This window comes from Rhinopithecus roxellana, chromosome 14, assembly GCF_007565055.1.
Source record: "Rhinopithecus roxellana isolate Shanxi Qingling chromosome 14, ASM756505v1, whole genome shotgun sequence".
NCBI classification, from domain to species: domain Eukaryota; kingdom Metazoa; phylum Chordata; class Mammalia; order Primates; family Cercopithecidae; genus Rhinopithecus; species Rhinopithecus roxellana.
In genome coordinates this window covers 59847100-59870127 of record NC_044562.1, presented here as the reverse complement: position 1 = coordinate 59870127, position 23028 = coordinate 59847100, and the positions used below count along the sequence as shown (strand labels likewise).

General features: G+C 47.4%; 2 protein-coding genes across 3 annotated transcripts in view; one reads left to right on the top strand and one right to left on the bottom strand.

The window, feature by feature from the left end:
- Window positions 1-3747: 3747 nt before the first annotated feature.
- On the bottom strand, window positions 3748-7200 carry LOC104660458. Its single transcript, XM_030916902.1, has one exon. The coding sequence runs from the start codon at window positions 6677-6679 to the stop codon at window positions 6116-6118; it is 564 nt and encodes a 187-aa protein (XP_030772762.1). The 5' UTR covers window positions 6680-7200; the 3' UTR covers window positions 3748-6115.
- Window positions 7201-7241: 41 nt separating this feature from the next.
- TWIST2 (twist family bHLH transcription factor 2) overlaps window positions 7242-23028 on the top strand; it is a 63471-nt gene continuing 47684 nt past the window's right edge. The window contains exon 1 of one of the 2 annotated variants that reach the window (XM_030916903.1): window positions 7242-7939. In XM_030916903.1, coding sequence (XP_030772763.1) covers window positions 7422-7904 — 483 coding nt within the window. In that variant the 5' untranslated portion in view covers window positions 7242-7421 and the 3' untranslated portion in view covers window positions 7905-7939. The remainder of the gene's footprint in view (window positions 7940-23028) is intronic. The other variant, XM_010360804.2, reaches the window with a different exon arrangement.

Sequence of the window (23028 nt, the reverse complement as noted above, 5' to 3'; positions counted from 1 at the left end):
CAAATCTACACAGCAAGATTTATTAGGAGGGACTTGGCTCCCATCCCAGCCCCCTACACTCTATTCTTTCTGACTCTATTTATGTCTTATTTGATCTTTCCATTTTCATTTTTTAATTGAAATTTGGTATATATTCCAGGTTAAAAAAAGTCACATGAGTTTGATGCAAGAACAGCTTTGATTAGCTCTCAAAGGCATTTAAAAATGTGTGCCAGCTGGGCGCAGTGGCTCATGCCTGTAATCCCAGCACTTTGGGGGGCCGAGGCAAGTGGATTACTTGAGGTCAGGAGTTTGAGACCAGTCTGGCCAACATGGTGAAACCTCATCTCTACTAAAAATACAAAAATTAGCCGGGCGTGGTGGTGAGCTCCTGTAATCCTAGCTACTCAGGAAGCTGAGGCAGGAGAATCGCTTAAACCCAGGAGGCCAAGGTTGCAGTAAGCTGAGATTATGCCACTGCACTCTAGTCTGGGTGACAGAGTGAGACTCTACCTCAAAAAAATAAAAAAATAAATAAAATAATAAAATAAATAAAAATAAAAACGTGTGCCAAAGGCCAGTGTTAGCTCCACTTTATGAGTGGATGTTAGTGATGTCAAGAAGTCAAAGCCAAAGGATGGGGGGAGCCCTAGCGTCCACCTTCTAAACCACAGTCCAGAAGTGTGGGTGTGCCACCAGGATTCCACTATGGAGAACAAAGAGTACATTGCGTAAGCAGGAAATGACTTATTAGAGGCCATGATAGAATCGTTTGTGGAGCTGAATGAGCAGGCTCTAGGTAGAGCTGTCGAGCTTGGCTTCCGAGGCATACTGCAGAGCTTGAGTTGCTGACTCATTGCATCCAGAAACCAGTGAATCCAGAACCACCTGGAATCAAGGAGCCACTCCTGCTGCAGCCAGCTTTGGAGCCATAGCGCTCCTGCTGTGCACCTCTCCAGGAACTGGATGTGCAGACCACACCTCTCGACATCCAGTGCCTGGACACCAGGCTGCCAAGAAAACCCAACACCTCCACCCTGGGCTGACCAGCAACATGCAAGCATCTTCCCATTTCCCTACATATCCCTAGAAGTTCACCTCACCAATCAGGGCTTCCAGAGCCTGAAAAAGGTCATTTTCATCTTCCCATCTGTTGCAATTTAAGAAGAAAGAAGAGAGGCTGGCTGGAAAGGAGGATGAGGACCCAAAACAGGGAGGAACGATGCCACCAGGAGATGATGCTGTTCAACACTGCTGGGTTAGCAACATCAGACACTTGAGGGCAGGGCCATTACACTGCAGCTGTGCCTCAGCCCCAGTCCCCCAACCCAAAGGATTTCTCAAGGGGATTATTTTTTATCTTTTTTTTATGTTGATTGGAATCTGTAACATTTATCTTTTTTCTTGATATATTGGTTGGACATATTTTTGGGGTATTTTGACACCTGTACATGATGTGTAACAATCAAACCAGGATAATTGGGATGTCCATCATCTTCAACATTTCTCTTTCTTTCTGTTGGAAACATTATACAACTTAATTTCTAGCTATTTTGAAATATACAATAAATTATTGTTAACTATAATTTCCCTATAGCACTGCAGAATACTAGAACTTATTTCTTCTATATGACTGTATTTTTGTTCCCCTTGGCCAACTCCTCTTTGTCTCCCTGTCTCCCTTCCTCTTCCTGACCTCTGGGAACCACGATCCTACTCTCCACCTCCATGAGATCTGATTTTTTAGCTCCCACATGTGAGTGCAAACACAAGATATTTGTCTTTCTGTATCTGGCTTATTTCACTTAACACAATGACCTCGAGTTCCATTCATGGTGCTGAAAGTGACAGGAGTTCATTCTTTTCATTTCTGAATAATATTCCAGTATATATATATATATCAGATTTTTGTATCCATTCATCCATGATGGACACTTAAGTTGATTCAAGATCTTGATCATCGTGAAGAGTGGTGTGATAAACACGAGTGCACAGATATCTCTTCCATATAGTGATCTTTCTTCCTTCCTTTCTTTCTCTTTCTTTCTTTCTTTCTTTCTTTCTTTCTTTCTTTCTTTCTTTCTTTCTTTCTTTCTTTCTTTCTTTCTTTCTTTCTTTCTTTTTCTTTCTTTCTTTCTCTCTCTCTTTCTTTCTTTTTCTTTTTCTTTCTCTCTCTCTCTTTTTCTTTCTTTCTTTCCTTCCTTCCTTTCTTGCTTTCTTTCCTTCTCTTTCTTTCTTTTTTTTCTTTTTTTTGAAACAGAGTCTCTCTCTGTCACCCAGGCTGGAGTGCAATGGCTCGATCTTGACTCACTGCAACCTCCGTCTCCCGGGTTCAAGAGATTCTCCTGCCTCAGCCTCCCAAGTAGCTGGGACTACAGGCGTGCATCACCATGCCTGGCTAATTTTTGTATTTTTAGTAGAAACAGGGTTTCACCATATTGGCCAGGCTGGTCTCGAATTCCTAACCTCAGGTGATCTGCCTGCTTCAGCCTCCCAAAGTGCAGGGATTACAGGCGTGAGCCACTGGGCCCAGCCAGTGTTTACTCTTTTGTGTTGGCTTATTTCACATAGCATCAATGACTGCAGGATTCATTCACATTGCAGCAGTTACCAGGCTTTCCTTCCTCATGCCTCACCCAGCAGAGTAGCTGGGATTACAGCCACACACCACCATGCCCAGCTAATTATTTGTGTTTTTGATAGAAATGAGGTTTTGCCATGTTGGCCAGGCTGGTCTTGAACTCTTGACCTCAAGTGATCTGCCCACCTTGGCCTCCCAAAGTAGCAGTGGGGATTTTTAAAGGCGAATCCTGCCTGTACAGGATATGTGCCTTGGGCTTTAGGTTCTGGTTCTCTGTAAGTAGGATTCCATCCTGCTGGTGTCATTGCTGAAATTAGGCAGAAGATTGGCTCTTGGACTTGACATCCAGAAAGTGTTCTTTCTGATGCTCATCATCAAGAATACATTGCACTTTATGACTAGATTCGAGAAGCATCTTCAACCCTGGCTTTTAGAACTGAAAAATGATTTTACAGTGACCCCCGACCCCTACCACTGCTCTATCACACTGGGGAATGTGCTGGATGATTGAAATCTTGGGAGGTGGCAGGTGGTTGCAGGGAGGCATAAAGTATTGCCAGAATAAAGCCAACAATACATGGTACAAGGATAACTTTTTCCCAGACAGCATATTTCTAACATTCAGCAACATGATGCTGAAGACTCCTAGAATCTACACAGAAATGCCAAAACTTGGTCAGATAATTTCCAGAGTCCATCTCTGAAAATTTGTGGTTTCTTAAAATAATGGGTCATGTTCCCTGTTACTTCGGTCTAAGAGAGAATAATTCAAAAGGAAGGCACTAAGACTAGTTTGATGGAAAAGTGTCAGTGGAGCGCTGTGTTAGTGTAAGACTGCTACTGAGCTAATGCTATTTGCTTTGCAAATAAGGAAGTGCTGTTTGACTGGGAGATGCTGTTATCAACCCCTGGATCAATGTCATTGATTCATTAATCTGTTGGATTGATTCTGTCACACAAATATGGGCTGCTCTGTCATCTGCTCTCAGTTCACTAAATTCAAGTGGAGGGAACAACCCACTATGTCACTGGGAATGGAAATTAGACCTTTAACAATATCTTGGTTTTTGTCTCTTGGCTCCATCAAGAACTTTATAGAGTTAAACTACAAAAGGATCTGGTGAAGAGCTCAAGTGGGTTCACCTGTGCAGGCATTTTGACAAACGGTAGCAACAATGGCATTCAAATATATACATTCATTGCTTTATATAGCTCCTGGGAGTTTACTAAATGTTTTTCACATCTGAGCAAGTACACAGTTTATTGTCCCAAGAAAGCCCAGGGGCTGTATAATTGCATCATCCTATTGTGTGTGTGTGTGTGTGTGTGTGTGCGTGTGTGTTTTGACACAGTCTTGCTCTTGCACCCAGGCTGGAGTGCAGTGGCGTGATCTCGGCTCACTGCAATCTCCACCTCCTGGGTTCAAGTGATTCTCCTGCCTCAGCCTCCCGAGTAGCGGAGATTACAGGCGTGCACCACCACGCCGGGCTAATTTTTGTATTTTTAGTACGGATGGGTTTTCACCATGTTGTCCAGGCTGGTCTCGACCTCCCAACCTCAGGTGATCCACCCGCCTCGGCCTCCCAAAATGCTGGGGGGATTACAGGCATGAGCCACCATGCCTGGCCCCTATTCTTGAAGACTATCCCCAGGTGACAATCCCAGCAGTGTCATTCCACTGCAGCAAGATTAAAGCCAAACTAATAGCCGTCAAATTCGCTGTGAAAACATGGCACCTTCTCTTACTTGCTGCCCTAAGGAAAACGTGCAATAGAAGAATCTTTCAGAACACCAGGTCATTTTTTTAAAAAACACAAAGTCACATGAAACAAAGCACACTTTTTTACATATATGAAAGGAAGCATTCACAGGATTTTCCATACTCAATAATGAATAAGTACCCCAAGACCTGTGTTTACTTCTGTGAATCTTTATTGCGTGATATTTAATTCAAGTCCAAGTGAGCCTGGGTGGTCCTGCAAAGAATATTCACACAGAGATACATTATAGTACTTATGCTATTAATACATTGGCTTTATTAGCCTTATCACTGACTTAATTTTTGAAAGAAAAAAAAAAACTCAAACTAAATCAATAACCTGAGTATTATTTCCCAAACTGATGACATTTTCATTTGGGTTTTAATTCAGCAAATTCTCCTCCTCAAAAGAGAAGAATGCTGTCACTTCCCCAGACAACCTGCAGGTGACTTTGGAAATGCTGCTAAATGTCACCGTGCCTTATTTTCTCCTGTTTATGCAAGGGGTCACTGCCCAGGTAATGACTGTGAGGGGCTGGCAATACAGCATAAGAAAGACACTCCAAATTCCGTTAACCAAGGTTTTCTGCAAGCACCCGTCAGTATCACAGACTCCAGTACTTTAATCATTGTTAAAGTATTTTAAAATAGAAAAGACACGCCATGAGGAAAGTGCATCCAGACGATTGCACTGGGCTGCCGGTTATAACAGGACCTGGGCGCCCCGGGGGTCGCAGGTGAAATCCTCCAGGCCCATCTCCCTAGGCAAAGAAGAGCCTGCAACCCAGCTTGCGCTCCCCTTCCAAGGCGTCCCCGGGACCTCTGGTCCTCAGGGCTGGGCTGAGCCCTGGGCTGCTCTGGACCAAAGCTGAGCTGTTTTTCTTTCAAACTAAAGTATGAACTCTCTCTGCTGGAGAGAGAGACAGAAAGAAGGACAGCGAAAAAGACACACAGACAGAGCCAGAGTGACATAGGGGCAAGCAGACAGGGAGACAGGGGTGGCGAAGCAGGCTACCAGGCAGCTCCGCTCCTCAGTAAAAGCCCTCTGCATCTGGGAAGTGGGAGATGTCGCTGGATCTGGGTCCTTGGACCCACACAGGGCTGGCAAAAAAAGCAGCAAATCGCTACTATTACTGCTCTGAGCAAAGAAACCAGGGAAAGGCCAGTTTGGGGAAAACAGGCCCTGTCCATTTGACGTGAAGCCCCAGGAAGGGATTCAGCCCAGCACAGGCAGGACTGCTGGGGACCTGGCTTCTCTCTCTCTCTCTCGTTCCTTAAATTTTTATTTGAGAATTTTGAAGAAAGGGACCCGGAAAGCTATTTTGCTGTACTAGAGGGGCCGTGGGCCTTCCCAGCGCGGAGGAAGTAGGGCGGTCAGGCCGGGTGGGGCTGGGTGCGGTGGCTCTGCAGAACCTTTAGTCATGGAACTGAAGCCGCGGGTCCCGTGCGCAGACACTGCGCAGGGCGCTGCTACCGAGTCACATGCATGCGAGGGCCTGCTCCTTGGCGTTCTGCCTTCCTTGATGGATTGTTAGTAAAACGTCCCCTAGAACGGCCGGAGCCAGGGCCCTTAGACAGGGGCGCGAAGAACCCGCTCTCTGCTGTCCTCGGGTTTCCCAACGCGGTGGTCGCGGCCCGCGGGCCCCACCTCGCGGCCCGCCTGGCCTGCCGGAGGAGCGGCGGAGGCCGAGCACTCCCCGGCCCCGGGTTCAACTTCAATAAAAGGGCCCAGCCCGCCCTTGATCACGCAGCTTGCCTGACAGCCCGGTTCAGGCCCAGGCCTAATTGAGCCCGGGTCACCTGGGAATAGGTTCAAAGGCATCCAAGCCGTAAACCACCTCCAGGCCCAGAGCCAGAGCGGCCTGGCGAACAAAGAGCCCCCGAACCACTTCAAACGCGCTCACGCTCGGCGTCCAGATGGCCCGGGGGCCGGGGTCCATGGTGTCGCTCACCGAGGCCGGGCCCCACACTCCAGCCACCCTGCACCCTCCTGCTCGGAGCTGCCCGCTGGCGCCCAGCGCAGCGGAGGCCGGGCCCGGGACAGCCTCGTGCAACTCCTGGAGCGCCCTCCGTCCTCCGCTGACCCGCGAAGCTAAGGCGGAGCGCAGAGGCTGGGGCAGGACAAGGCGGGCCGGCAGGCGCCCCAACCCGCGCCCAGCAACCCCGGGCAGAGCCAGGCAGGCGGGCGCGGCGGACACCGGGCGCTCCCGCAGAGGCTCGCTGTGGCGTTGTTTTAAAGGAGTTAGAAGAAGGTTCGGGAAAGGCATCGGGCCGGAGCTCCCCAACAAGCCCGGGTGAGAAATGGTCCCCGACATGCACGCTAACCCGAAGGGTGGCATCTCCACGGATCTTGGCGGCATGTCCTTGGGCACGGGCGTCTCCAGGGATCACTGACTGTCCTTACACTGGCGGTCGGGGCACCGAGACCGCTGCCCGTGCAGCTCCCCAGACCCCAGGCCTAAGCTTGCGGGCCGCGGTGCAGACTAGCTGTGCGCCCGGGGGCCACCAAGACCCACACAGGTCGAGGAGGCTTCTGGCTGTGTCCTTATCTTCGGGGAGCGCATCTGGGGCTGGACTCGCCTCTCGAGCCCCTCACGCCGAGAGAGAGACCCCCCCAAAGCCCAGTGGGGGCCGATCTCTACGTTAAGGCGCAGACAAAGCCAGGCTTGGCCAGGCCTAGGGCTCGGGGCGGCCGGAGAGTGTCCTGCGTTCGGGGTGGGGGCGCGGGCGGCGTGCGAGGACCCGGCCCCCGGGATGCCCTCCGAGGCAGGGGCCGAAGGGGGAGGCAAAACTGAAAGTGCCGCGCCGGGGGGCGGGGGCGGCCGGCGAAGGCCCCAGAACTTGTCCTGCCCCCGGCCACCGCGGCCAATCAGCGCGCCGCCCTAGCTCCTGACAACTATTTAGCAACCCAGCCCGGCTAGAGTTTCCAAAAAAGTTAGAATAACTTCCTCTCCCGGAGACCTCGGTTTTTGCACAAGCCGGCCTTGAAATCAGAGCCTTTCCAGCAACTCCGAGAGCGTGTACTCGGCGACCGCCGGCTTGGCCAGCGGCGCGCGCTCGGCGCCCCGGCGCCCCCAGGCCCACGCGCGCCGGGCGGGCGCCATGGAGGAGGGCTCCAGCTCGCCCGTGTCCCCCGTGGACAGCCTGGGCACCAGCGAGGAGGAGCTCGAGCGGCAGCCCAAGCGCTTCGGCCGGAAGCGGCGCTACAGCAAGAAGTCGAGCGAAGATGGCAGCCCGACCCCGGGCAAGCGCGGCAAGAAGGGCAGCCCCAGTGCGCAGTCCTTCGAGGAGCTGCAGAGCCAGCGCATCCTGGCCAACGTGCGCGAGCGCCAGCGCACCCAGTCCCTCAACGAGGCCTTCGCGGCGCTGCGCAAGATCATCCCCACGCTGCCCTCTGACAAGCTGAGCAAGATCCAGACGCTCAAGCTGGCCGCCAGGTACATAGACTTCCTCTACCAGGTCCTGCAGAGCGACGAGATGGACAATAAGATGACCAGCTGCAGCTACGTGGCCCACGAGCGCCTCAGCTACGCCTTCTCCGTGTGGCGCATGGAGGGCGCGTGGTCCATGTCCGCCTCCCACTAGCGCCGCGCCACCCACCTCCGGACCGGCGCGCCAGGGTAGGTGCTGCGCGCGGGACGGGCGCCCTCCGCTGCGGGGGGCGGGCGGCAGGGGCGCAGGGGCGCTGGGGCCTGCGCGTGTCTCCTCGGGAAGGCCCCGCGGGCCGCGGTGGTGTGGATGCCGTGCGCTTTTCCTCTTAGCAACGAAGGCGGGCAGGAGGGACGCTCCCAGTCCCAGGGACACCCCTGAGTGCAAACTTCCATGCGAGGGTGTCAGTTGGGAACCGGCGGACCGGTGACTTCCCCGGCGCGGTCCGAAGATACTTAGACAAATGTTCGCATTTTTCATTCTCCGTGGTGTGAGGGTGTCGGTGGTTGGCGGTGGAAGGGACGGGCATCGGAGAAACCTACCGGGGACTGGGAGATGGGGACTGGCTGCCCTTTGCGTCCGCCGCAGCGCAGGCCGCCCGTGAAGCTGCCCGAGCCGGTGGTGTCGGGCTAATGGCTTCGCTCTCTTCCGGGGCATGGGTAGAGCGCGTTCGTCGGGCGGACACTCAGATCTCCCCAGCTGCTGGCGCCTGGGGTCCCCTGGCCGACCCAGTAGGCATAGAGGTGCGGGCCTGCGGCTCCAGGGTTTGCCTGGGGCGGGCGAGAGGAAACTGCCCTGCGCTTCGGGGCCGGAGCAGCCGCAGGGCCGGGAGTGCCCGAGAAGGGCCCTGGGCCGAGGGCGCAGAGCCTGGAGCGCTGAAGCAGGGGGGTCGGACGCAGCCGCGCGGAGCCCCAAGGCGCCGGCAGGCAGGTGGAGCCGACCTAGGAGTTGGGAGCCCTGAGTCCCAACCTTGACCCTGGAGTGCCCGGGAGGGGCCCCGCCCGCGCCGCGTCCTGGGGTCCAACCCCGCAGGGGTGGGCGAGGGGTCCAGGCTGGGACACAGGTCTGGGGGTCAGGGAGGCGGTGCGCGCCGGGCCCTCCCTGCACGAGGAGAAGGCTCGGGGGACACAGCGGCCAGGAGCACTCGAAGTTCTGGTTTCCTCTGGAAGAGCGATTAGGACGTCCTGCACCGGGTCCTTTTCACCAGACACCTTTCAAGTCCCTTTAGACAGGCTCGAGCCACAGAGGCGCCGTCCTTTCCCAGAGGCTCCGTGAGCAGGCGAGCCCCTCTCTCATCCGCCATCCTGGGCCATGGAGGGGCACAGGATTCTTTTTGCCGGGGCCGCGTTAAAAATCCTTCCTCCTTAGTATGTTTTAGTTCCTCGCACATCTTGTGATGTTTTTTATGAAAGTCTCTACTTCACACAGAAGGAATTTAGATTAATCAAGAGCACCCGGCCGCCTATTCTCCCAAACATATCTATTTCTTTTTTTATGTGGTACTATAATATCTGCGAATGTTGTTGCCGAGGCCACGAAAAGCTGATCTAGCACAGGTGGGTTTTATTTCATTTTTTCAACTTTTATTTCGATGTCACTGAAAATTCTTTCGATGAGGAGAGCCTCCTGAGATAATGATAACTGTATAGTTTTTAAGAAGAATTTTCAGCAGAAAATAACTTGTGGGAATCTTCTCCTGTCTTTGTCAAAAACATATGGAAAGTGTCTCAAATCACATATTTCTCTAGGAAAGTTTGGATTGGCTGAGTACTAAACACTACAGTGGGGTAATACATTAATTCTGGTTTTCGCTGCCTAAATAATGAGCTTCCATTAGTTGCTTCCATTTATGCTTTACCTCATTCATGGTTTATAGCACATCTGAAATAAGAACAAACAGATGAGGAATGTCATCTTTTTAAAAACACACACACTGAGCCATGTTTAAGGAAAATGTCACTGTAATTATCGTTAAGACTGCCCTCCAGAAAATTACTGAAAACAAATACCAGTAGATATGATGCTGCTAAAATTTAGTAGGAACATTTAAAATTCATTTAAAAATAATCGCATTCCTCAAAACTTAGAGAATCAGCCATAGGTAACCATTAAAGATTATAGAAAAATAAAATGCAACACATGCCATAAATAAATAAAAACAGTGCTAAGAGCTTATTTGGAAAAAAAAAATTCCTTAAAAATATAATCGATAATTACACAGGTAGTGGGAGAGCCGATGATCTATAAGGAGCCTATTTATTTTTATTTTTATGTACTGGACTATAACTGAGTAGTTCAAACAAGCTAGTTTCTTTAAGTAGATACTCGAAAAGGAGAGAAAAGAAATATGGAAAAATTTTATCCATGAATGATTCTGGACACGCCTTGTTTTTATCTATCAGGCACGTTAGGCAAACATCTTGTCATTCTTTTTGTTTTTAACTCATTATTCCCTGTCAGATCAATACAATTATAATTCGTTTGATTCCTGAAAATGTTGCTAAACAGCATTTGTTTTTATTTGTAGCATTTCTAAGAAACATTAATTATATGCATCAGTAAAGAATCTCTAGACATTTCAGTACATTGTAAGTGATTTTAATGTTTGATGTGGGATGTTTTCACGTATGTGAAGAAATTGTGTCGAGACTAACAGCAGCACAAAGCCTAAGTTGTCCTTTGAAAGGAAGAGAAACACAAGAGATGGTGGAGTGCGGCTGGTGCTGATATCTATCCTGCCTTTCTTCTTTGGCCTGGTATTTAAAAGCACAATTAGACAATAAATCAGGTGTCTTTGGCCAGTCAGTTGGATTCATCTCATGGAAAAATCTCAAAAGGATTTTTTTAGTATTCTCATTAAATGCCTGAGCCTTTGGAGCAGGGTCCCGGCCACCTGGCTTGGAGGATGGGGGAAGGTGACCATTAGTTTATCAGAAGTTTGTCCTCTTCCCTGCTGTGTGGTTAAAGAAAACATCTTCTCTAACTTCTGCAAAGTGTGCACAGATTTGCAATAGGTTACCTTACTCAACAAACTTTTTTTTTTCTGAGAACTTTTAGCTCCTTTGAAGAAATTGCATGGCCCCTTCACCATCTAATATACGTTAGCCTTTTCCTCCCTCCTGAAAATTTACTTCTCGAAGGTGTTTGTTAACTGCTGTATTCGGGATGCTAGAAAATCAGTTCTTCGTGGAGAAGAACAGAAATGCAGAATCCCAACGGAGCTTTTGCTTGCTTAGAAGTAGAATGAAAGGCTGAGCTCCCTGGAATATAAGCAATGTTTGGTTACAAAATACTTATCAATGAGATCTGATGTAGGGATTTGACCTGTTCGTGTGGGTCTTGTCCCCTTAAGTATCAGCAGTCCTTTCGGCCTTGCATCAGGGAAGTCTTACTACTCATCTTGCTGGAGAGGGACTTCCTCAGACTTCAGTGTCTGAGGCCATTTGAGATAGAATACTTCACTGAGGTTTCCTGAAACTCATTTTCAGACAGATCTTGAGCGGAACCATGTTCTTGTCATCCTTGCTTCACTCTGTTCTGGGTAGACAGCACAGATGCCGGATTCCTTTTGCCTGGCAAAAAAATAAAAATTTAAAAATTAAAAAAAAACCCACACACATAAAGTAAACTCTTTCTGAGCAGAGCACTATAACTCATAACTTTAGTTTAAATCTGGGCTTTAAAAAAAAACAAATATTTTAATAAGCCAATTTTAAAGGCTGAACTTTTATGACAGTTTTTAAGCTTAGTATTTATATTAATCTATTCTCACTGGTGTCTTTAAAACCCCGTGAATGCTGGAATGTCTGTTTATGTTTGTGCCTTTTCCTGGGAAAGGATGAATGTGCTGCAAAAGCAAACCAAATACAGAGCTCTCCGCTAGCAGAGAGTTCACAAATGAGGCAATAACATGCAAAGAAGAGATGAATAAGTTACTGTAGCCAAGGAAAGGAAAACCATAAAGGAGAAACAGAATCTAATCGATTCTGTTTTCAAAAGTAAAGCCAAGATGAAACACTACAAACAGAAACTGATTAAAAAGATATTCCACATGGTCACCTGAGTCTACACATGATAAAATTGCACAGCACTAAACACACACACACACACACACACACACACACACACACAGGAGTGCATGTAAAACTGGTGAAATCTGAATAAGGTCTGGGGATGATATTGATGCCAGTTTCCTGATTATGATAATTGTACTGTAGTTTTGCAAGATGTCATCATTGGGAGAAAGGAGTGAATATATGAGAATCTCTGTATAATATTTCTTGCAACCTCCTGTGAATCTATAATTATCTGAAAATTAAAATAAAAAAGATATTCCATAAAAATATTAAATCTATATACTTAGATAAGCAAATTATCTAAGAAATTACTACTAAGCTTTATCTCAGAGCAATAAACTAAAAATGTGACTTGAGCAAAACTCCACATTTTTTTTCTGATGCCATTTGAGAATCTCAATATATTTCCAATATATAACTCTTTCTGAGCAGAGCACTATAACTCATAACTTTAGTTTAAATCTGTGGTTCCTTATAAGTCTTAAATAAAGAGTAGTATCCCAGAAATATGAAAGGTAAAATACCAATTATAATAGCAATACATTTATTCCTATACTAATAAAGAAAATATTTTATAAAACATTTTGGGAAGTATCTACCTTAAACTGATACCTGTGTTATATTTGCTTTTTAAGATACTAATTTTATATTAAATTTCATTAAGTATACACATGCAATTCTAAAGCCAATGATTTATAAAAATTATTCATCAAGAAGTATAGAGATTGGAGTTTTAGTATTTGGAGGCAAACACAGTGAAAGGGACAGGATATAGCAGAGGAGTGGGGCGGGGGGGAGAGAGAGACTTAAACTCTAAGCCCTGTTATAGTTATTTTTAATCAATAATTGTTTTAGAAACCTATTTTGTGTTTTTGTTTGGTAGTAACCCGTTGAGTGAGATTGAGTGATATTAAACTACACCTTACCTGATGCCGATTTGGAAATGAGGGCGGTAGCATTAACAAGGTGAATTTTAAGCTGTTGTAAACTGAGGCACAGTGGGATTTCTCTTCAGTGATTATTAATGGTTGTCACTTCAAAAGGAGACTTGGATCTGAAATTGGAAAAGCCAGCACATAACTTGATTCCAACATGAGGGAAATTTTTTAGTGTTTAGTTAAAAATAGAGTCATTTTGAACCCAAACGGTATCTGACATGCTGCAGATATCTGGGCTATTTCATCCACAACTGCGGTGTTTAGAATAACATGATGATCCTGTGATTATGAGGATGTGAGAGCATGATGGCACGAGCTGAGTGCAGTGTCTGCTGGGGCTGTCCCTCACTGAGCAGTTTTCTATCATAATATTGTTTTCCTCTGTTATTTGGCCAGGGAAAGATTTAGATGACCCAGCTTCTCTCGAAGCCTCATGTAGAACTATAGTTTTACTTCTCAGATCCTAAGAGCAATGCCTTTAAACTTAGACATATCTCTCTTTCCTTTAGTTCAGAATTTCCCTTCACTGAAATGAAAGACAGGGTTGAACTCAGAAGAGCTTTCGGTTATCAAATTCGATTATCCTGGAAAATACTCCTGACTTTTTAGTTCACATTCTGTCTTAAAAAAATAGCCATCAGCATCTTCAGGGAGGAAATGGTAAATTGTGTTATGTGGTCTGGCATTAGATTCCTATTTCTCACTGTCTAATTTGATGGGCAGTTCACCTCTGTGTTTCTGGATGTGCAGGTCTGGTGTGTGACTGACAGGAAAGATCTGGGCAAACTCCTTGATTTGTATTAACCCTTCGAGCTTGACTAAACATCAGACCCCACCCTGTGGCTGAGGTTTGTGGTGTGGTCACAGGCAGAGCCTTTCCGGAGCACCAGGCAGAGCAGTTCCCCCCAGGAGGGGCTAGGGCAGCTTTTTAGCCTTTTGCTGTGAGAGGGGAAGGTTAGAGACCGTTTTGCCATCTTCCCCGTGGAGAAAAAATGGAAACTTTCGTCGTTACTACTGTTTTTCTATTGCTTTCCAGACAAAATGCCACCCTAGCATTTCTGTTAAATCTCTGTAAGTAAATGCCCCTGCTGAAGGGTGGAGAAAGTTTGGCCTGCTTCCGAGGCAGGGGCTCCATGAGAGACAGCTTGGAGCATGAACAACCTCCTAAAAGAAAGCACAGGCCAGTCATGTACAATCTCGGGCTCTGCTGCCACGGTGGCTTTCTTTGTCTGTTCTACGTTGAATTAGCATTCTGTATGTGAAAATGCAAGCAGGCAGCGTTTTCTTTTAATCACGAGATCTGGAAGTACCGTTTCCTTTCCTTCGTCTCTGCTCTTTGAGTGGTTCGTGTGGCCTGTGCGCAGAGGGCTCAGAGTCGCAAGCCGGCTGCCTGCGTGGACTCCCTGGACCTGTCACTTGTCCTTTACTTCCACAGCTCAGATTTTTAGCTCGGCGGAAGAGTGCGCAGGCGTGGCACGAGCTGGCCTGCAGGGCTGGCAAAACCCGTACCGACTGGATCCCTTCCGGAACGTTTGTGTGAACTTTAAATCTCAGTCTCAAGGAGATTGTTTTGTCTTGATACGTAACAGAATGAGGCAGTTATCATTTCTTTGGGAGAGGCCTAAAATACTGCAAATTGGAAGGGAAGGGAAAGGAAGGAGGAGAAGGCATACTCTTCTTCCTCCGACTGGTCATCAACACATCTCTGCTCACATCATTGACACTAATGGGCGAACAACTCTTCATTGAGGATTAATTTTCCTGAAATCAAATAATCCCAGATTGCCTACTACATGTATACTGGTTTCTAACTATTCAAAATCTTCAGCATATGCCCAGCCGCCTGGCTTTCCTCTCTTCCACGATAATCTGCATGTGTAGATGGGAAGCTAGGAGAGAAAAATGTGATCACTTCTCATTCTTTTTTCTGTCTGGTGAACATTTCTTCTCCAGCAAGTCTTTCCTACTGCTTCCCCCAAATCAGCATATACTCTTATACATTCTTTAGTTGAAACAGCATCTTTTAAAAAATGATTAGCTGAAGTCCACTTGAGGTTTCACTTTATAAAAAAGTAACAGAGGAAGAACGAGAAGCCCACCATCAGGTCCCGTGATAGCTCACACGTGGAAATACAGACTGTAAATACAGAATGGCCGAGGACCCTCTGAGCCACGCGCATCTAGGGGCTCCTGAAGCCTGGTGCGGCCCATCGATGTGTGCTCAGCACCGCTGCCTCAGTGCGTGCTTGGCGACTCCTCTCCTTCGTGGGCTCACGTTACTATTTTCTAAAAATATTGTTTCACTGATACCAGAACAGAAGTGCCCCAAACAGATATCTGTACCCTAAGAATCCCAAGGTGCCCTGTTTTTGTTGATTTCTCTCATGCAGGCAGCGTTTTCTTTTAATCACGAGATCTAGAAGTACCGTTTCCTTTCCTTCATCTCTGCTCTTTGAGTGGTTCAGTGTGTGCTTCAGTGATCCCCAAACTCTGTGGGGGCCGTGCGGTGGCTGTGGCAGAGGGGGTGCATCCAGGACTGGCGTTTTATCGCCCCCGAGGTAGGGCCAGGAGAGAGCTTATCTTGAGGTCCCGTCTTGTGTGACTGCGAAGGTGTTAATAGGCAGGGTCCAGGTGGCCCATGCGAGCCAGCAGCATTGAAGGGGTAGAATTAACTGAAGGGCATTTTACTGGGTGTTAAATTATTGCTAATTCCAAAACTTTCTTTCGGACTATATTTTTCTGAGAGTAGGATTTTCTTCTAATTAAACCACAAGCAAAAGATAAGCACCGTTGCTCAACTCTCTGCTCGTTTCCATGTTGCTGTATGTTATCTCCTTTCTTGTTTTACTGCAGTTCGCAAGTGAATAAGATCATGTAATTTCAGTGTGGAACAACGTAATTTCCATGTGTGTCCCCAGCAACCTTGTGTACATTAATCTATCATTTATAATTTGTAACATGGAAACTTTTTTTTTTTCATGAAGGACAAAGTAAAAGGGAAGATCGGGTTGTGAACAGGTCAAGTGATATATAAAGAATTTCACAAGGGATCAGGGCTGCAGAAGGGACTCAGGTCCCTTGAGAGCAGGTCCCGTTCTGTATTTATCTCTAGGCTTGTGTCAGGGCTGTGTGCCTCTCTCTGCTGCTGACCACGGGAGACCCAGCACCTCTTCCTCAGTGTCCCTCAGAGACCTAGAAGACAGCGATTTTTTCAGAAAAACCACCCTTCCTGCCATTCTCAGAAAAACAACACTGTAAAAATCCAGCAGGGTCCCTCCACACTGCCGCAATGGTGCCACGAGGGAGGCCGCCAAGGCATAGTGACTTGAAAAGGCCCGCAGGTGCCTTCCCCTCCTGTTTGGTCCCAGGCATCAACACTGCCCAGCAAGGGGCATCAAAGAAGCCCCAGAGGGGGCTCTGCCTCTGAGGGGCCTGTGACAACTGCAGGTGATTCAGTTGTCGGAGAAAGCAGAGGCCCCCAGAGGAAGGTGGTCAGGGGGCCATCTATTGTGTCTGGGGTCAAGGACCGCTGGAGGGAGCTTGGGTTGGCCTGGGACTGTTTAGGGGAGGAGCGCCATGGGCATGGTGCTCCTGCATGACAGGGAGGGCCATCCCATGACAGAGGAGGAGAGCAAGAGGAAGGACGCTGCTGGCTGTTTGCAAGTAACCGTCCCACCACCCTGGCACTTCCCTGGTCCCTGAGGCTGGATGGGCCTTGGAGCCCGTCTTCGCTGAGGCCCAAGTCACCCATCAGGTCGTGTTGATAAATGTCTGAGCATGAGCCCAACACGGCTCAGTATTTGCCAAGGTTAAGGAAAGGAAGTGGTAACTCAGCACTGATTTCCTCCCCCTGGATTTAATAGTGATAGATCTAAACCTGCAGTCAGATACCACTTTAAAAGCCTCGGCTCCTCTAAAGACAGCTTCCAAGAGAAGATTATGCCAGGCCGCCGCTGAGGTTTGCAGATGAAGCAGAACCAGCCCTGTCTTTGCTGAGAGAAGCCAAACGACCATCTTGTCTGTCTCTTAAAGCATCCTTCTGCTTGAATGGCAGAGCTCTTTGAACAGAGATAAAATATTGCATTGAGGCTGGGCAAAGTGGCTCATGTCTGTAATTCCAGCATTTTGGGAGGCCAAGGTGGGCAGATTCCCTGAGATCAGGAGTTCGAGACCAGCCTGGCCAACATAGTGAAATCCTATCTCTATTAAAAATACAAAAATCAGCCGGGTGTGGTGGCACACGGCTGTAATCCCAGCTACTCAAGAGGCTGAAGCAGGAGAATCACTTGAACCCAGAAGGCAGAGGTTGCAGTGAGTCGAGATCGTGCCACTGCACTACAGCCTGAGCGACAACGTGAGATTTCGTCTCAAAACAAACAAACAAACAAACAAACAAACAAACAAACAGCAAACAAACACCATACATTGGGCACTTGACAGGCTTTATCCTCCTGGCTGGTTCCTCCACAGCCAACTGGCCTGGGCGTTCTCTGTACCAGGCTCTTGGACAATCAGCTTGTGTTGTACCATTTCCTGAAAGTTGCAAATATTGTTCAATGTTAATTACATAATTTCACTTTTTCTAACCAGAAAGAGGAAAAGGGGAAGTGGGGAGACAGAAAGTGAAGCTGGTGTGCATTTCTGGCTCCCTGAGCACACCCACTGGGCTTTCTCCTACTTGGTTCATCACAATGTGAAACCATAATTAACTAATTCTTAGAACTTTTAAATGCTTGTGACTATACATGATCGGTGTGACTCTCTACAACAGATTTTGCAATTAATTTAAGTCGCTGTTTCTGGAATAAATCATATGTGACTCTTCCCTTTAGTAAGCTTTTTTGAGGTGGTATTTTTCTAATTTGGGAAATTTTAATTAGGCTATTGACCTTGCGAGAGGCAAGCTAGCTCCTCAAGTGACTCTCTTGGGCAGAACCCATTGTCTTGTGTCTAGGGGATCCACGGTCCAGAATAAGACTTAACTGAAGTTAAGCGTGGCATGTAGAACACTTCTCTGCTCTCAGCCTTGCAATTTCTGAGGCAAGTAATGGCCTCCCTTGGCCTCAGTTTCCCCGTCTGTAAAATAATGGACTAAGTTTCTGATAACCCTCTGACTACTAGAATTCTAAGAGCCAATACAACCCTGCAATTCCGCTGCTAGGTGTATACCCCAAAACATTGAAAACAGGTGTTCAAACAAAAATTTGTACATGAGTGTTCATAGCAACATTATTCACAATAGTCAAAGGATGGAAACAACAAGGTGTACATGAACTGAGGGTCAGTAAAACGTAGCCCACCCATACAATGGAATCTAATTCAGCCATAAAAACATATGAGGCTGGGCACAGTGGCTCACGCTTGTAATCCCAGCACTTTGGGAGGCCGAGGCAGGCAGATCACCTGAGGTCAGGAGTTCGAGACCAGCCTGGCCAACACGGTGAAACCTCATCTCTACTAAAAATACAAAAATTAGCTGGGCATGGTGGTGGGCGCCTATAATCCCAGCTGCTAGGGAGGCTGAGTCAGGAGAATTGCTTGAACCCGGGAGGCAGAGGTTGAAATGAGCCAAGATTGCGCCACTGCACTCCAGCCTGGGCAACAAGAGCAACACTCTGTCTCAAAAAAAAAAAAAAAAAAAAAAAAAGTATAGTATGTGCTACAGCATGAATGAACCTTGAAGACATAATGCTAAGCTCAAGAAGCCAGACGACTACATATTGTGATATTTGGGGTTTCATTTATATGAAATGTCCCAAATAAGCAAATCCTTACAGGCAGAAAGGAGACTGGAGGTTTCCAGGGCTTCATGGGAGGAGATATCGGGGGTGAGTCCTGAACAGGTGTGGAGTTTCTGTGTGGAATAATATGAAATGCTCTGGAACTAGATAGTGATGATGCTTTCACAACAAGGTATATGTGCTTAATTCCACTATACTTTAAAAGCTCAAATAATAAATTTTATGTTACATGTATCTTACTACCATCATACTTCCCAGACCATGTGCATCTCTGGTAACTGAGGTGCTTAGTTGGTGGTGGAGGGGCGAAGGGGCTAAGCGTTCACCCATCCCTCACTTTTCGGAGACGTTATCCAGTTTATCCTCCTGCTTCAGCGCTTATCTGACTATTCTAGTTGTGCCTAAGAGCATTTTCCTTTCGACATCTAGTTCCTAATGTGTTTATTCACACACACACACACACACACACACATGCACGCACAGTGCATCAAGCAATTCTGAGGCACACTGTTTCTTTTGCCTGCCCTCCACTTTTTGTGGCATGTCGATTACACCTCTTGAAGCCTCTCCACAGTAGACTGAGTTCTCACACTCTGGGGGCCAGAGGTGGAGAGGGATTGACTCTAAGCCTCCATGCCGCTCGCAGTCAGCCCCTAGATGAGAGCCAGGAGCATTTGCCATATCTGTAGTGGGGGTGTCTGGTACCTGACAGGAAGATGCACAAGGGTGACCCGTGAGTGCGCACCACTCGCCTCCATCAGCAGGCTGTCCACAGCCCAGGGCTCGTCTGCCTGCTCGGTGGACCACTTCAGGCTGGTTCTGGGCTCAGAGGCCCTCAAGGAATTGGTGCCACCTCCAGAGTCATGCGATTCCTGCTCTTCATGTGTGCAGATGCTGCTCCCAGAAGACAGGGAGACACCGGGAGACACAGAGAGGGTGGCACTAAATCGTTCAGCACCAGTTGTGTGTTTTTCTTTGGTTGCTCATTTTTCTTTTCTTCCTCCCTGATCTGTGCACCCTTTATGTGGTCCTCAGCCACCTATGTTTGAGACGCTGTCAAAACTGCCCAGAGCTGCTCTGAGCGCTCCCTCAGCTATGACCCCATCCTGTTTCTTTTTAAGACATCATCACCTTTGTGGCATTATTCAGTCTGATTTTGAGACACTATAGAAGCCGCAAAGATGGTGTTGGGCTCCAGGATTGTTTGAATTTTCAGAATCCAGACTGAGGGCTCAGGAGAACTTGGAGCAAATCCCAAAGGATCTCACCAAGGGTCGAGTTGCCAAAAGCAGACAAAAACTGTTCTGGGCCAGGCATGGTGGCTTACGCCTGTAATCCCAGCACTTTGGGAGGCCAAGACGGGTGGATCACCTGAGGTCAGGAGTTCGAAACCAGCCTGGCCAACATGGCGAAACCCTGGTTCTACTAAAAATACAAAAATCAGCTGGGCGAGGTGGTGGGCACCTGTAATCCCAGCTACTCGGGAGGCTGAGGCAGGGGAATTGCTTGAACCTGAGAGGCAGAGGTTGCAGTGAGCCGAGATCGCACCACTGCACTCCAGCCTGGGCAACAGAGTGAGACTCCATCTCAAAACAAACAGACAAAACAAACAAAAACTGTTCCGTGTGATGCTGCTGTTCCCCCATTCCCAGTCCTATTGCTGAGCAAAGAGAAAGCCACCAGGGAGGAGGCACAAAGGGAAAGAGATTCCCAAAAGCCGTGGAGAGCGAGGACTCCAGATGGAGATGTGAGGACTGGACTCTGGGGCCCTGGCCGCTTGCTTAGTTAAGTTGTGCAGTCGGCTTGATAGGAACATGGGTCATCCTCAAGCCAGACACATCTTGGTCTCATGGCCCCCATCAGTCACTGCCGCAGGGGTTCTTCCCGCAGCTGCCGGGGCGCGGAGCCCAGCTGCTTTGATTCATTAGCACGTTATTCACATTTGTAGCACAGCACACTTGCTCTTCCTGGGGGAAGCTCTGCTTTTCTTTCTGGCCACTTCTGCTTCGTAGTAACTACATCGGAGGCTCGACAATGTCCAGTCCGTGCTCTGTATGCTTGGGAGGACCCTGGAGCCAGCGCCCAGTGAGTTAGGGTCACTAGAAACTGTACCTCCATCATTGATTTTCCAACTGACCTTCAGAGACACCATCTGGATGCTCTGAGCCAAGTTGTCACCCTTAGGCTTCTGGGACACAGTGTCCCTCTCTTATCCCCTCCACTCCTCCTCCCAGTCCTTCTCACTATCCCTGAAGGCCAGACCTTGGTGTCAGAGAATGCACTGAGTCAGCATCCCTTTTAGCACACCTGCCACCACCTGACTAACAGCAAAGACAGGCTTCCTGGTGAATCCCGATACAGCCGTCCCGCTTATCCATGGTTTCGCTTTTCGAAGTTTCAGTTACACACAGTCAAACACAGTCCAAACTTATTAAATGGAAAATTCCAGAATAAAAATTGATAAATTTTAAATTGCACACCATTCTGATAAGTTTTAAATTGCACACCATTCTGATAAGTTTTAAATTGCACACCATTCTGAGTATCTTGATGAAATCTTGAGCTGTCCGGCTCCGTCCCACCCGCCTCTCAGTCATCAGATAGAAAAAACATATAGTATATATAGGGTTCAGTACCATCCTTGAGATCGAGCGTCCACTGGGGGTCTTGGTGTGTATCCCTGTGGATGAAGGGGCCTACTATAATTTCATCCCACTGAGGTGCCATGGCCCAAGCCAGCAGGGACAGTCGTTCACAGCTGTGGACGGAACACCCCAGCCACGCTGTGGACGGAACACAGCGGGACATCAGGCCAGTGTCTTAGAGGCGGCAGCGGCGAGCATCCAGTGAGCTGAAGTGGCGTTTACTGATGCAGGCCCTTCCTACGATCTGCTCCCAAACGCCGACCATTCCAAGTCCAGCAATCATAAATAAAATAGCAAAAGAATAACTGACCAAATTAAAATCTAAACTTCTGTATAGCAAATAACTACGACAATCAAAAATTTTTAAAGAACCAGGAAGAAAATATTTACAATCTATTTTGCAATGGGTTAATGTTCTTAGTAGAAAAAAAGGCCTTTAAAAAATTTAAAAAGACAATTACCCAGTAGGAAATATGGGCAAAAAATATAAATTCGTAAAAGGAGAAATTCAGTTGGCCAATAAACACATGAAGGGTTGAATTTCAACAATAATCCAAGGAATTTGAAATAAAACAGAAGGATACTATTTTTATTAAATTGGAAAAAAATACATAATTATCATCCCCAGTATTGAGGAAGGTGGGGGAACCAGGCCATCCTATTTGCCAGAGGGAAGAAAAACTGCACAACCTTTCTAAAGGAATTTCCATAGTTAGGTAAGAAAAGATCTAGGACTGGAAATACCCTTTGCATGAACAATTCCACTTCTAGGAATTATCTTAAGTGAATCTAGCAACAAAGAAATTCGTATCAGCTTCATTAAGATTGGTGAAAAACTTAAAATGTCCTGGGAAATAGGTGGGATAAACTCTGCTTGGTGCATATGCTGGAACACTATACAGTCAGCAAGTGTGTGTTTTAGTGGATGTTTAATAAAGTGACGGCCATGATGGCAGGATGGAGCAGTTCATACGATCTCAGGCTGGAAAATCAAAGTGTGTGTGTGCATGTATGGGTGTGTTTGTCTAGAGAGAAAGCGTCAAGAACGAACGTCTCTGGACCAAAAGTTGATGAAAGAGCTTCCTTTCCTTCGTTTTTTTTTTTTTTTTTTTTTTTTTTTTTTTTTTTTTTTTTAATTTCTAGATTTTCCACAAATGCCCTGTATCACTTCGGCAATTTGAGAACACAAATCCAGAGGTGCCCACTGCTTTGTAAAGATAGTGTGGCAGGCACATGCTGACCGACCCTCCCTCCAGAGAAGGGCAGCTATTCCCAGTCCCATCATAAGGCGATGCGGTGAAAACACAGCTGCCGCCCACATAGGAATGTCCTCACCGGAACCCCCACTCGGTGTTATGACTTAGGTTCTTGCTAAAGTGATATAAAAGAGTGGCCTTCAAAATATATTTTTGTATCTTCTCCAGTCTACATTAAAGATGCCCGTCCATCGTTTTCACAAGAGGCCTTTCACGTTAGGATAATTTGGAAGGATGCATCCGGAATGTGCCAGCGCGGCCCCCCTGTGGAGCTGGCGGCCTCCTTTGGCAGTGAGGGCTATGCGGTCTCAGCTCTTCCGGCTCGCCTTTACCCGCTGGGCAGTTCCTGAATGGTGCTTCGTGATGAGACCGGCATTCATCCCCACGCTGTTAGATGTCAGCATCCTCATTTCTTCTTTCGTTTTTTCACTCCTCTCTACATATTTGGGGATATCTGTTGTTAGTCATAAACCACTTTGGCTTTGGGGAAACAAGTGGGAAAAAACCACAATGACCTCCTTAGCTGTTCCCCGAACCCAAGTTGAGAAGAGGTGCTTGGACCCCGACTCACTCAGTGGAGCTAGAAAAAGCCCTTTCTTAGCTACTGGAGACACTTTATTCACT